The 14,629-nt window shown below is 47.5% G+C and overlaps 1 protein-coding gene across 5 annotated transcripts in view; it reads left to right on the top strand.

Moving 5' to 3' along the window:
- The window catches only part of fmt (phosphatase 6 regulatory subunit 1-like protein fmt), a 39,044-nt gene that overhangs the window by 5,134 nt on the left and 19,281 nt on the right, over positions 1 to 14,629 (top strand). For 4 of the 5 annotated variants that reach the window (XM_089560635.1, XM_089560638.1, XM_089560636.1 and 1 more), the window contains exons 5-15: positions 1,900 to 2,086; positions 2,900 to 3,037; positions 4,090 to 4,268; positions 5,952 to 6,068; positions 7,311 to 7,563; positions 8,808 to 8,960; positions 9,676 to 9,869; positions 10,469 to 10,587; positions 11,118 to 11,203; positions 12,288 to 12,380; positions 13,491 to 13,514. In XM_089560635.1, the coding sequence (XP_089416761.1) occupies positions 1,900 to 2,086; positions 2,900 to 3,037; positions 4,090 to 4,268; positions 5,952 to 6,068; positions 7,311 to 7,563; positions 8,808 to 8,960; positions 9,676 to 9,869; positions 10,469 to 10,587; positions 11,118 to 11,203; positions 12,288 to 12,380; positions 13,491 to 13,514 (1,543 nt within the window). The remainder of the gene's footprint in view (positions 1 to 1,899; positions 2,087 to 2,899; positions 3,038 to 4,089; positions 4,269 to 5,951; positions 6,069 to 7,310; positions 7,564 to 8,807; positions 8,961 to 9,675; positions 9,870 to 10,468; positions 10,588 to 11,117; positions 11,204 to 12,287; positions 12,381 to 13,490; positions 13,515 to 14,629) is intronic. The other variant, XM_089560637.1, reaches the window with a different exon arrangement.

Raw genomic sequence — 14,629 nt, 5'->3', positions numbered from 1 at the left:
GTAGCCATATGGCTGCGCTCGAGTGGATGTAAATGAGTAATTGCTGCCTTATTACAAATCTACTCCACCTTGGGGGATTCCCCTAAACATCTGACCAGAGTGAAGGCTCTACTTCACGATCAAAGCTGCAAAAGCTGGGCCACTGCTGAAGCCTTGACCTTGAATAAATAAGTAAACAAAATAAGTATTGCCTCAACTGAGATTCGAACCCACGGCAGCGCGAGATCAGCTTCACTGGCCACTGCACGAGAGCACTGTGCTGTTGCCGCAGCTGTTCACACCTCGTGTTAAAGTACAACGCACACTCTCGCTGTGCATTGCACATTTTTGTCTTCACCAACTTCTGCCTGTGACGCGAAGAGATCAGATCTGCTTATCCTCGATCAGAGCTTAACCTGAGTTTAATATCGTCGCCAGATGTGCCGACGACCCAGCAAAGCAAAGCCATGAGCCTATCAGGCTAAACACGTGCTTTTGTACGCCTACTTGGTTTAGCTATGTGAAAACACTACTGTTTTTTTTGTTTGCTTTAATGCATACCAGGTAACAGGATAATTTGTCTATACTGGAGAAGAAAACTCGGATGCAGTGTTAGTGTCTCAGAGTTGCATGCTCCTGTTTGTTTGCTTGTTCACCTAAATGAATCACTCTAGATGCTGAAGTGGTGTTTAAGTACAGGGTATAAGGCACTGAGTGGTCAACTTTGAGGGACGCTGTTACTCGTTGTAATCAGAGTCATTTAAAAGAGAAACAAGAGAGGGGGTAGTTGATATCCACATTCCTACACAGCAGGCCCCCCCTTCTTCCCGAGCATGCCGCTGATGTGCACAACCTTGGTATGTGCATACACAGCACCAGTACACATCAGTGACGTTTACATGACGGGGTTGAGTTAAGGAGTTGAGTTGAAAACTGGTTACTGGGTTCCTGTAAACTCCGCAGAGTCGGGTCCGGTAGTCGAGGGTGCGAGTCCATTCAACTCCGTTGCAGGGGGTGGGTTGACTCGCTCGACCCCAATGGCCGATAGCATGTAAACCGGATCGAGTCGAAGAGTCAGGTTAGTGGGAGGGGAGATGATAAATGCGAACCTGTTTTTGCTTGCGCCGTCGTGGCTCCAAGACAGTGGAGGCATGTCGCAATCTTGAAGGCTGCCACTGCCCTCTCCCGCGGCACTGCTCAACGCTTGGCGTCGCTGCAGTTGAACCAGTCTCGACTCGCTGAAATAGAGTTCATGTAAACATACAGTGGTAGAGCTGGGCTCATCTTGCTCCACTCGATCCCCAGACTCTACCCACTGCTGACGGGTTCATGTAAATGAGGCTGTAGCCACGCATGTTGGCTCTTGCGTCTGTTGTAATTTAATTTTGTGTGGTTGTTTCCCGGGCTTCCAGTCTTCAGAAGCAGTAGATGAGAAATACCTCTGCTTTTTGCCAACGTCGCATTGAGATATTAATAGAGTGCAGTACTTTGTTCTGTAAACATCAGCTCCTTGATAGCTTTTGTTGTCTGCTGGTGTTGCACATTATGAATTGTTTAAGAAGTGTGATTCACCTAGGTATTTTTTTTGCAAGTTTTTGGTTCCGGGAGCAGGTTTGCCGAAAGTGAATCAGACTTTGAGGTTTCTAGTTGCCAGCTCAAATTAGCTCTTGCATAGGTTGGAAACTCGTGTGTGCTAGACAGCTTAATCGTGGAAGAATGAAGCTTCATGGAGCTAAATCTGATAATAACATCCATGTTGCAGGTATAAAACAGACAAGTGTCATGCAGCGCCACATACTGCTGTCTGGCCGCTGCAAACATTTCGTGCTTGTACCAATCCTTGGAAGTGTGATACGCTGTCATTCTCATTTTTTTTTTTTTTTTTTTTTCATCTTGCTTCCCTTCCTGCCTGCCCTGAAGGTACCCGAACATAGCCTGTGAGATCCTCACCTCGGATGTGCCTCAGATCAACGACACGCTGGTTAGGAGTGAGACGTTGATGGCCAAGCTGCTCGGCTTCCTCGACAACGAGCCTCCGCTCAACCCTCTGCTGGCCAGCTTCTTCACCAAGACGGCCAGCATCCTCATCTCGCGGAGGGCAGACTCGGTGAGGGGGCCTCTCGCGTCTTCACTGGTTTGAGGGGCACCTTTGTTTCTGTTGTTTGCTTGACTTTGGTACAGAGTGACAGATTTTTATTCAGCCAAGCCCAAACCACTTAACCTCAGAGGAAATGCACACATCCCGTGTAACTTTTCGTGGGAATCTTGGTTCATTTGAAGGGTTTTCCTCAAATCTATTGGATGACATCACTCAGCCCTTCTCTGTGTTTGCTGTTCTGGTCTTAACATTATTTTAGTGCAACTCCTTGATGATCTCTCGAGTCCCAAGTTCAGTCCCTTGACTGGTATACATATTTTTTTTTTTTGCTTAGCCATGATCTTGAGAAAGCTCTGTATCTTAGTTGCATGGTCGTAGGGTTGCACTTAGGCAGATTTATGTCATAAACTTAAGAACTTGCCTTTTAATCTCGTGTAAGGGTCGCACTCGTGTATGGGTCACTACCCCCGGTTTTGAGCTAGATAATTTAGAAAAAAATGTTTTTTTTTTTAAATTCATGTATGAACCACACCTACACAATTCACTCCCGAAATTAAAAAAAGAAAGAAAGGTGCGGCCCTTACAGGAGTTTATGTGGTACTTCACTCAGGCCTGCTTCATTGAGTGCAAAACTGCGCTGCTTAGAAAGCCAAGTATGTCTCGTTTGGAGCATATGGCACATGGATACTATGCAACATTACAAGGCATGTGACACGTACAAAGCGAAGTACACATTCAAGGCGCACGACAGATGGACAGTATGCAACATGTCTGTTCCTGAGGCTGTGCGCTTGACACTTGTGGCCTGTCGTTTCGTTGCAGATGTTCTATGTGTGCATGCAGAAGGAGAACTTTGTTCCCCTGCTGCTGAAGCACATTGAGACCTCGGCCATCATGGACTTGCTCCTAAAGTTTGTCGCCTGCACCGACAGCGAAGCGCTCCGGGCATCCATCACACAGGTGGAGCACTTGGTTGAATTACATGTCGCCGCTTTGAACCACGCTTCGATACGAGGAGGATCAGAGTTAGCCAGACTTCCGCACACAAGGAAGCACAATTGCACATATTTTATAACGAAGTGAGCAGGTCAGGTCACAGTGATGTAGGAAATGGATAGCTATGCCTCCCGCCCCTCCCTTTTGGTTTTTTGTTTGCACAAGTTTTTTTACTGTGGGAATTTATTTGTGACTGCAAGAAATATCCGAAGGCTGCACCTTTAAATTGGACCATATGAAGGCAAGGAAATTAATGGGGGGGGGGGGGTGCTTGCACTGTTCCTAAGTGGCTATAATGGAATATGTTATGGCAAGTTTTATGCAGAATTTTGTAGTAGTAGTAGTAGTAGTAGTAGTAAACTTAGTGATTTCAGAAAAAAAAAGAGAGCATAGGCGGTGGGGGAGAGAGAGATTTGGAGCTTCAGGCAATGAAGGTATTATTGGGAGTGCGCGAGAAGTACTCAGCTCCGGTGGACACCTCAGCAGAGAGCAAGCCACCGCGCTGAGGCGACCGCAAACAGACACCTACCCAAGCAGAGCTATGTATCATAAAATGTGGCCGAATAGATAGTGAGAGAGTGAGTGTGGTGTGGGGGGTTACACCACGACGTACCACCTCACCTGGGGCTGTGAAAAAAGCCCTTTACTACCCAGGATAACTAGCCCTAGTCTAGAGTAGTGGGAGGCCCTCCTGACTGACTCCGACCCAAGCACTCAGATTATGCCAGTGGCGAGGGTCAAGACAGCAACGGCGAAGGCCAGCGGGGTCCTGGAATATTGAAAGACCGACCACAGAGTATTGTAAGGCCCAAATCTTCAGTATTGTCATCAACCACCGAGGAAACAGGAAGACTCATGCCCAGCTACTGTTTCTGTAAAGAATCCCCGTGTGTTTGTCATTACTGTAGTCAAGAGGTGGGGTATGAGAACGTCACAAGTGAAGTTATTCTTATTTTAAACTAACACAAGAAGCGACGACCGTTGCCCAGTGTTCTCACGTGTCTCCTGTGGTGCAGTGGCTGGACAGTGCGAAGGTGGTGCAGCAGCTGGTGGCGCTCATCGACCCTGCGTGCAGCGAGGAGAAGCACAGCAATGCCGCGGAGGCCCTGTGCGAGATGATCAAGCTGAGCAGGGAGCAGATGTCCCTGCTCCAGGAGAAGGCGCCCACGGACCCACTGCTGGAGTCGCTCGAGTCGTGAGTCCGTTTCATGTCTGGACTTGAAGGGCTTTGTCCGCGTGCTCTGCCCGACCGCTGTGACAGTTGCACGTTGCTGGCAAGACCGTTGACTTCTGTCGGACAGCATTCACCGGCCTGTAGCTGTCGCTGCGATAAGAGTAGCGATATTGCGAGACAGTGGTGGGCTAATGGGGCAGTGAGTTTTTGTCAGACTGATAAGAACGTCATCTTCTATCAGCTGTTCTTAGTATCATTAATCCATTACTATTAGAAGCCTTATGGGGCCAAATGCATCGCCGGTCACGAAATTCACTCGTTGGCTTGAGTTAAGGGGAACACTGGTCTTAAACCTATTTTTCTTATTTTTAGTCCAATCCAATCATGAACTGGAAGTGATGTCATGTCTCTTAAAGGCGTCAACAGCTGCTAATGTGAATACTAATGCTCATGGTAGTACTAATACTAATGCATTGCCAATGCATAGTGGAATTCCGTGACCCTGTGAATTTTCTTTCTTTCACTTTTTATCAGCTTTAGTTATGAGTGGATCAGCTCGTTGAGACGTCAGTCTGCGAGTCGTCAGCTGTTCTTAGTAGCAGGGCTAGGTATCCGAAGCAGGGATAGGGAGCTTGCTAATTCTGCGCCTAGAGCTACTGACTGCGTTTTTGTATGAGGTGACGGTGAGCAACAGTAATAAGAGAGAAGACTGCTCTCTGGCCATAGCATGAAAGTGTCCATCACAGATGTTTGAGCAGTGCGAGACTACGTAACTGGTAGCGACACCTGGTGGCCATATAAGCAACCGCTGTGAACGCTTGTCTAAGATTACCACACAACCCATCAATCCCAACTGCTTACACTGCGGTAACATAGCAACAGACGAACACATCCTATGGGGCTGTAAGGAAAATCCACCTCCAAAAGACCTTCTACCGGCTCCCTCCCGGGAGGCCTGGCTAAAGCTCCTGAGGGAGCCTGACAAGAAAACGCAAGCCAAGCTTGCGGACTGGGTGGGAAAGGTTGCCCTTCGTTAGGGGGCCATTCATCCCGCCCCATTGATTTTTGAGATCAATAAAGTTTCTCCAATCCAATCCAGTCATGTGCGGCCAGTGATGATGAAAAGTAACTTAAGGCCATGAGGCGCACATGGAGATTCCTAAGGGTTGCAAAGTAGCTGCCCTCAATAGAATGTCTTGTAGTCATTTGAATAAGCAATTTTTTTTTTTTTTTTCACTGCTGTTGTAATAATTGTGGTGGTGTTTTTATCACTGCCTTCATCATTCATAATGTGTTCTCTAGTTATTTGCAACGTTGGTGTTTTGTTTTTTTTTCCTCCTAAGCACTCATACACTTTTGCATAATCCACTTTGAATACTTTCATCTTTTTAGCTGTGTTTTGCTTTGGCAGCACATCGCAGTAGCCTACTGGAGGGCAGGGGCAGTTTACCTGCAGATGCATTTGACTTAAATTGTGGGACCTGAATCAGTTGCTGTTTCATATTTATTTCTTTCAAACTGAGGAGGAAGCCAACGGAATAGACGCTGAGCCCAACGTGGCCACAGCTCCCTGTTTCAGGCCGATTCAGTGAAGCTATTCATTTTTTTTTTTTTGTAGTAAAGTTGTTTTTCTTGAGCTGGTTGTTAGTTACGTTTGCTGAGCTCTGCGTTCACTTTCTCTCTTTTTTTTCCACCCTCCCCCAGGACGGAGACTGTGGCAGACATGCTGGAGCACATGTTCTCGGGCGACCGGACGTGCGAGTCGGTCTTCGTCAACGGCATCTCGGTGCTTCTCTCGCTGCTGGAATTCAGGAAGCAGGGGTGAGCGCGAGGTCGACCTCCTTTCGTTTCGCTCGGTGTTCTGTGCTTGTACAGTGTTGCTCCTGCAGCGAATAAGTGTGCCAAATAAGTGGTGCTTTTTCTCTAGCAACAAAACGGACAGTTGAGTTAGTTGGTACACCACTGCAGGTGGTACAGTGCAAAGCAGATGAAGGACAAAGGGAAGACCTCACGGATGTGCGCTTACTGCCAACTGAAAGTTTATTGAAAAAGACATTAATAATATGCACTCAATCTACAACCAGGAGCGCATGGGATTCCCCAACATGATACAAATTCACAAGAAAAGCAACATGGGCGTGAGCACTCCTTCTGTCCTTATCCATGGCTGCAAAATTATGTACAGTCTTTTTCAAAAGTAACCAGGCTGCATGGTTTGCTTCTAGCTTGTATGGTGGAGCCCTTGTAGCTTTCCTAAAGACCAAAAGTTATTGGAAGGTAAGAAGACCCCCAGTCCTTACCTTTTGCGACCATTTCAGCTTCAGGGAAGCTGTAAGGGCTCCACTGTACGAGCTAGAAGCAAACCATGCAGCCTGGTTACTTTTGACAAAGACTGTACCTGGATTCCCATCAGTGACGCATTCTGTATCATGTTGGGGAAGCGCATGCGCTCCTGGCTTGAGTCTATATTATCCAGATTGAGTGTATGTTATCCATGGCTTTCTTAATAAACTTTCATTTATTAGTAAACGCTTGTCTGTGGGGTCTTCTCTTCGTCTTTCATCCATATTGTGCTGTTCACTAACAATGCACCATGCAGTAGACAGGATTTTATGTGATCGCTTGCCCTGTCGGTACTTGCCCTGTCGGTAATGCCTCAACTTGGTGGCCCCCCTTCGTATGCCCCTTGGGAAATTCCTCAAGTGGGCTTTCCCACAAATCATAGTTGACCAGGGCAAGGCTGCAGACCTCCTGCTGGAGGTGTTTTGAAGGCGACAGGACAAGAGCCACTGGTGTGTGACTCTGGTTTTCACATTGTTCTTGTTTGGAGCAGGCGGTCGGCTATCTTGTCCGCATCGCGTGTGGTGTGTGGGAAAGCCCACTTGTGGAATTAACACGAGGTCCATGTCTATCAGTATCTGAATGTAGCCAGTCCACGCGTTGAACTATGGAAAAGAAAGTGAAAAGGGCGCCATTTACTGTTTACCTGACTTGTTAAACTCTATCTGCTGTTAAGAAGCAGGGGTAAGAATGGAATGAACGCGCCTCTGTTCCTCCGCGCAGCCTCGCAGGCCAGCAGCAGCAGAACAGCAACAACGCGGACGGCCCCAATGGCGGGGGTCCCGGCGGAGGCGGCGGCCCCAGCATGATGCAGAGCGAGACTGCCTGCTTCACCTCCATCTTCTTCCGCTCGGAGAATGCGGAGCAGATGACGGCGCTCGACGTGGAGCGGCTGCGCACGGGCGTCAACCGGGTGCTCACCGCCGTGCTGCCCCGCCTGGCCGACTTCCTCAAGCTGCTCACCGACCCTCCCCAGGTGGGCCGACTTGAAGCCAAGCCCTGTTGTTGTGTGTTCCGCAAACCGGGTTAACTACTGGCAGCCTGGTTTTTACTCAGATTTAGGTTACAACATTAGCCTTGTCATGTCCCTCTCTTATTAATAAGTTAGTTGGTGTGGTAACTTTACTGTCTCGTCTATGGCTCGGCATTGCCTTCACAAATCAGTATGATTTCCGGATTGCGATGGCCGACAGCCCTTGTGTAAACTGTGCCTGTGAAGAGACAATCATCACTCACCTCTTGTGTGAGTGCCCTGTCTTTGTGAACGAAAGACGTAGGCTGCGTTGTGCTCTGGACCGCTTTGATCCTCGCCCTTCCACAGAGGCCAAGATCCTCGGCCCGTGGCCACAACAGTCGACGGCCATCAAGGCTTAAAAGGCACTGTTTTGTTTTTTGAGAGAGACTGCCCTGATTGACAGATTGTGACTGTGCTTCCCGTTCCTTCTCTCTTCTCTCTTTAATCCCCTCATTGCCTTCCCCAGTGCAGGGTAGCCAACCGGAATACTTTCTGGTTAACATCCCTGCCTTTCCCCCTCCCTGTATGTATCTTGTCTATCAGTTGGTTTGGGTTCACAGCTGTAACCATTGGCATTGATGTGATAACTATGCACAAATCACGTTATCTGGGTCTAGCATCTTTCGAAATTCCCTGTCTGGCTGTGCAGCATAGTCGAGTGAACTTATTGCAGGACGTTAGCCCCAGAGTAGTATATGACGGTCAAATCAAGGCTGCAATGCTTACTCTTGGATGGAACAAAAGTTGGCTGATGAAATCAGTCAAAACAGTGAAGGAGTAAAAAAAAAGGAGCACACAAGATGAGACTTGACTACAGATGTCTTGTCCACTGTGGGTGCTTTTCTAGTTTGTTGTCATTTTTACCTGTTTCCCTTGCAAAGCATTTACTATGGTTGGATACAGTTCAAGAGCGCAGTGGCAAAGGAAGCCCTCCAGCCAGTGACAGTGACCTGTTGTGGTGATGGTGATGTCAGAGTTCGCAAGGCGACTAGCTGCCACGTCAGAACAAGGAGTTGGTGTCTTTGTTTAGATGACCTGCTTCGAAGGGCATCTGGCACTTTGTTTGAATTGTATCCAACTCTGAGTGTCTCGGATTTCGACTTTCCTAGACCATGGGTGTCGACATGGTCATGATAACTCGTCTTCTGCCCTGCTGTGAAGGTTGTGTAGGGGCAAACGGGGTGGGTGTCTGCTCTGACCGACAGAAACTGTGCTGGACGACGACGTTTGGCGTGCTGGACCCGCCGCTGGGGCAGACGCGTCTGGAGGTGTGCCACCTGGTGAACGCCCTCATCAACTCCAACAACGAAGATGTGAACAAAAAGCTGGCTGAGCTGGGAGCCTTGCCCATAATCCTGGTGAGGATGATCCTCTTAATCTGCCGTCATTGTTGTCAGAGCATGGGAAGGAAGCTGCTAGGAAACATCGTTTTCTCCTAGGTGTAGGAATTGGAGTGAGCAATACTTTAGTGGGAGCAATTCATTTGTCTCTTTTTTTTGTTATTAATCCTGGCCTTGTGTGTTTTGAAGTGTGCACTAAGTGGGCACGTCTAAATGGATGAAGCTAAAACTAGATACGTTCTTTTGCTCTAAAAAGCAACAGACGTCACCGCTGCTATTCCAGATTACGTTAGTGGCATCGAAGTTTCCACCACCTTTGAATCAAACACAAATGCCTCTTTTCGTTTTGAGACACTGTCATCTAATTGGAAGTAATTTGCAATATGCGTTTTTCACTACAGTTGTTGATGCAGTTGAGAAGTGCAGTTTCAGCCGAGATCATGCAACAGGAAAGATGTGTCAGCTTTTGTCACGCAGCTGTCATTTCGGCATGAATGGCTCCACCCAATCAGCATAGACAAAAATAAACACGTCCACTTAGTGGGCACTTCCAGGATATGGGCCCTAGTGGCAACTTTTAAAAGGACGATGTTTCCCACTCTTATTGTAAAAGAAAGGAAATATGCTTGTGCCAATAACCACCTTTGCGCCGGCTGCTAGCACGAGCTCGGGGTACTATACAAGGGGGCGGGATTCTCGGAGGAATGGTGTCGTGTCGTCGTCCCGTGCACAGGACCTGTTCTTCGAGTACTCGTGGAACAACTTCCTGCACACGCAAGTGGCGCAGCTGGTCAGCTCGGTGATCAGCTCAGCCCACTCGCTCGACCAGGAGGGCAACAAGGTGCACCCACTGCTCGACCAGCTACTGGGCGCCTGCACCCTGGTCCAGCGGTGCCTGGACGCCTGGGACGCCAACACTCTCGAACAGTTGAGTCGCATGCCACTTCACTTCTTCTGTCTTGTATTTTGTGGCGGTGGTTTTGTCTATCCAAAGCCTTACACAACTTTCAGTGGTCCATTTATAGTTCAAAGCCCACTTTTATTTATGCCACCTTCACTGCTTTTTTTTAAGTGTAACAATGTTCCGCTGCATTTAAGTGTAACCAGCACCACCTAAAAGAGACACTGAGCACAAATTGATGTTGGTGTGAAGTTGTTGCATTGTTTGGTGTAAGCTTACTTGCAGTTATCCTCACTGTCCTTTTTTAAGTGCAACCTTGTGCCGCTGCACTTAATATCCTCACTGTCCTTTTTTAAGTGCAACCTTGTGCCGCTGCACTTAAGCGTAACCAGCAACACCTAGAGAGACACACTGAGGAATTGAGCACTAGTGTTCAGGGCTTTAAGAAAGCCACAGAAATTCTGCAGCTGTTTGTTATGCTTTGTCTTCCTTTCAGCTGCTTTGCTTAATAAGTAGCCTTGAGATCATCACACAAAGTCATGCTTTGCACCATTAATTGAAATTGAGGAACTGTGCCTTTGCTTGAAAGGCTGGTGCTGAGAAGAGTTGTTGTGCTGGCTTGCAGATCTCAACCGGGAAAACATAGGCGAGGCTACATGGGCCACTTGACAAAAATAGTCAACGACATCGTAGCAGCTGCCGACGGTGGTAACAACTCTGAAATTGTCCGGGAACGGTTAAAAGGTACCCTATTCTGTTCGCTTCTCTTTTTGTACACTCTACATTTGGGAATAGGGGAGTGGGGATTTAAGGGGACCGGTGGGGTTGACAGCGCAATTAGAGTAGGGACTAAGAATTGCAATATGGCCACAATAGCGTAGAACGAAAATATCGGAAGCAGTGTTTGCCATCTAAAGTGAGTAAACACAAAAAAACATGAAAGTGATATAGAAATACCGCCTTTTGTTAAGACTTCACAGAATGCCTGCATTTCAGAAAGCTGGCTAATATGATGAGCAGTCTTCTGGGCAGTCTTTATTTAGGTAGGGCTTATGCGCCTTCCGTTGCATCAGAACATGAGGGCTGCATGTGTAATCACACTTGATGCATAATTCTTCCTGTAATGAAGTTTTGGAAGGGTCATTTTGCATGCCTCTGTTTTCATATTTCCTCTTTGTCATTCCTTCCTTTCAAGCAGCATCTTTCATTGTCTGTGCTCAGCTGCACAACTGTAGAGCTTTCAGCGTGGTGTATTCGCTTGCCTTTTCTGACAGATCTTCCCGAGGAGGCTCAGGGGCGGTGGAAGACATTCACAACAGAGACATTGGCGGAAGTGAACAGGAAAAACACAGTGTCCTTGGTGAGTTGGGTGACTGCTGTCTGCGTTCAAGGCGTTCTTGCCATGTGATGCAAAGAGGAGCCGTGTAGATGTACGTGTTTTTAGCCAGGACTGGTTAATTACGTCAGAACTGCGTCGAGAAATGTGTCAAGTCATAGTGCACAGAAAAGCGACATGCATGGGTACCTTAAAGGTGCACTGAAGAGGAATCTGAACTTGTCTTTTTGCCGCGGGAACTCGATCTACACGTTCCTAGCATTCTTAGAAACAGTGACTTATTGCCCTGTGTGGCCGATTTCCTCAATTAAATCGAATTAACGTCTGGCTCCCGCCTTTTTTTTTTAATTCTCCCTCGTACGGTGGGCAGAGTCGACCAACGCGTGAGCGCCTTTCACCCAGTCCCGTGGCTGCTTGCCGCTCTGCCATCGGCGGAGTAATACGTAGTAGTCCGTAGCAGCAAATAGTCTGCGCGTATTTTTATTTCTTCGGGCTTATTTTGCGGCTATATTATCTGCGAATGAAACTATTTATTCATGGAAACCTAAAAAACAAAATAAAGCGAAAGCAAAGCCTCCACGGGACTGGGTGAAAGGCGCTCCACGCGTTGGTCGACTCCGCCCACCGTACGTGGCAGAATTAAAAAAAAAAAGGCGGGAGCCGGACGTTAATTCGATTTAATTACGGAAATCGGCCACACAGGGCAATAAATCGAAGTTTCTAAGAAAGCTCGGAACGTGTAGATCAAGTTCCCGCGGCAAAAAGTCAAGTTCAGAATCCTCTTCAGTGCACCTTTAAGGGAAGCTGTAAGGTCTCCACTATACGCATGACAAACAAAATGTGCACCTGGTTACTTCTGGCCAAGACTGTACTTGGCTATGCAGTGACAATATTCGACACGTGTCAGCTGTCTTGTTTATCTTCAGGGTTCAAACAGCCTGCAGTAGGGTTAGTACCCTGAAGAAAGGTTGTCCTTGGGGACTGGATAAACCTGGAAGGGCAATTGTGGGTTACTGTCTTCGCGTTAGGGTACACCTTGATGAAGTGTTGTCAGCATTGGGCGTAGCATGTGGCAAAAGGCTTAACTTCGGCGCCGTTGCCTCTTCAGGCTGGCGGAATGCCCAACGTGTCGAGCACGGACGATGACGAGTGCATTGATCCACGTGACGTCAGCTTTCACCAAGAGGCAGCGCTCCAGCAGGTACGTGGCCACCGGTGCAATGACTTTGGCTCGGGGAAGTGTCATGCGGGGGTGATCTCGGACTTGGTCAGACTCCTCCTAAGCTGTTTTCACTTGGAAGTCTGGTGCTGGGAGGTCGACACTTTTGGTCTCTTGGAGTTTATGGTGGTGTTTGGGTCATTTTTTTTTTTAGGGTGTTTGCTTTCCACTGTTTTATGGAATGAAATGGGTTGTCATGACAGGAACGGTTAATCAGGTTAACTCTCCTGGCATGCTGCTGGCCTCCTGGTTGCAAACTGAATAGCCCGAATAGCTGAATAGGTTTGAATAAGCCGTCATGATAGAAGTGAGCCTAAAATATCAAGACTCAGTTTTTGAGCACTAGAGCATATCGGGAAGTAAAATTTACACTTGGCCAGTCAGCCAGTGAGATTTCGTTTGGCAGTAAGCACCTGCTTATGTTTGGGCTTTCCCTTGTAAACTTGGTGTTCAGTTATTCACTTTTGCTAGTAAGAGCTTTCAACTGAATTTATTCTCCACGCATCGACTGTGCATTATTTTTCCGATGCTTTCATGCTTTTGCTTTGTATGAATGGTGGTTTTGAATGCACATGGATATAGAATCATCAGTGACGGGAAAAGGATATATGGGCTTAGCATTTCCTCGCCGTTTTTGTAAAAACGGACACTCAGACCATAATCGGGTTGATTGCATGCATCCCATCACTGTTGGGGCCGGAAACTGCTACCCGAGCACTGTCAGGTGTGACAACACGTGACGCACATGCTCCCCCCAGCGGATCCAGGACTTGATAATTCTTGTGTCGGGCTTTTTGCCTGCTGTCATTTGTTTCTTTTTCTTCTCCTCCTTCTTCTTCTTCCTCTTGCGTCTTTCTGACGTCTGTGCGGCCGGTCTCTCTCTCTCTGGTGTTTGCGTGGCCGGCGTCTCTTGTGACGTGACACGACTCACCCCGATTCACTTCTCCGTGAAGGCCTTCTTTTGTGTCCCTATCTTCTCTTCCCCTATTATGGCTCTTGGTTGTTATTTTTTTTTCTCTTCTACTCCTCTCAGGGGATTTGTTTTTTCGTTTTTTTCTAACCCTCCTTCTTCCCCGCTTCCCCACACTGCAGGTTTTCCCAAGGTCTGTGCAGCAGGTGAGATAGGGTTTCTTTCCTTTGTCTGTCTTCTCTCCCCTCCTCGGCCTCCAAGTCCCCGTCTCCACCCCCCACCCCCACCCTTTTTTCCCCACCCTCCCTATCGTGCCTGCTCTCTCCACGTTTTGCCTGGTTTTGGTTGTGGCTGCCTCCTTGGCCGTGCTGCACGTTTTGGTTGCGGAAACCACTGGCAGCCTCGTCCGCTGGCTTGTCTTGGCTTAGTGGCTGCTTGCTGCCGGCATCGAGCATGCTACGGGCATGAGGCTTCACAGAGGTAGAGTTACGCTTGTGTCGTCATTGGCCTTTTCACGTAATCTCTGTGGTAAGCTATGTTGTGTTTTTTTGTTTTGTTTTTTTAATTCTTTTTATTAAAGTTCAACTTTTCGTGGCATGTCGAGGTCAAGGAACTACTAAAGCAGGGTATTATAGTGATTTCATGGCTTTTATTTTTGAAGCCGGACTTTTTGGGAGCGTCATCATTTGTCACGCACTCGGCACCCTTAATATACTACAAAAGGTACCATTTTGAAGGCTGCTACAACAGAAGTGCTGATTGGAGTGTTTATCGTAATATTAAATTTTATAAAGTCCTGTTTAGAGACAGATAAGTTATCTTAATCTTATTAAATTTTATCAAATGTCCTTTAATGCTTGGGTAATTGGCTTAATTGTGAAAATTGGCACTACAGGGGACAACTGTGCAAGCAGTATCGGGGGATCTCGATAAGCTCCTACAGTACCCTTTATTTTGCATTGTTACAATATGCGCTCTACCTTTAGGCTAACACTAGGCTGTGTGTGTGTGTGCAAGGTTTGTTTGCATGTGCGCCTGACATCTCTGCAAGCTTTGCCCGTCACTTATTTTCTTTTTCCCTTTTTTTTTACATCTTACACTGTTTCCCCAATTGCCCTGCTCGCTGAAATTATAAATTGTCCTTGCTGTCAAGAAAGTCAATTTTTTTATCCGTAGCTGTGTGGTCGTGACCGTTTTGTGTTTTCCCCCCGCCTACTACGTCTAGTCCTTGTGTGTTCATTTCGTGGCACTTTTGTCCGTCCTGCGTGGGTGTCGCCGTGGCGTGACCACATGTTGCGTGACCGTGGCGTGACCTTTGTGA

This window comes from Amblyomma mixtum, chromosome 9 (assembly GCF_055824585.1).
Source record: "Amblyomma mixtum isolate Tamu chromosome 9, ASM5582458v1, whole genome shotgun sequence".
NCBI lineage: Eukaryota > Metazoa > Arthropoda > Arachnida > Ixodida > Ixodidae > Amblyomma > Amblyomma mixtum.
The sequence above is the reverse complement of the archived record's forward strand: the minus strand, read 5'-3'. Positions and strand labels throughout refer to the sequence as shown.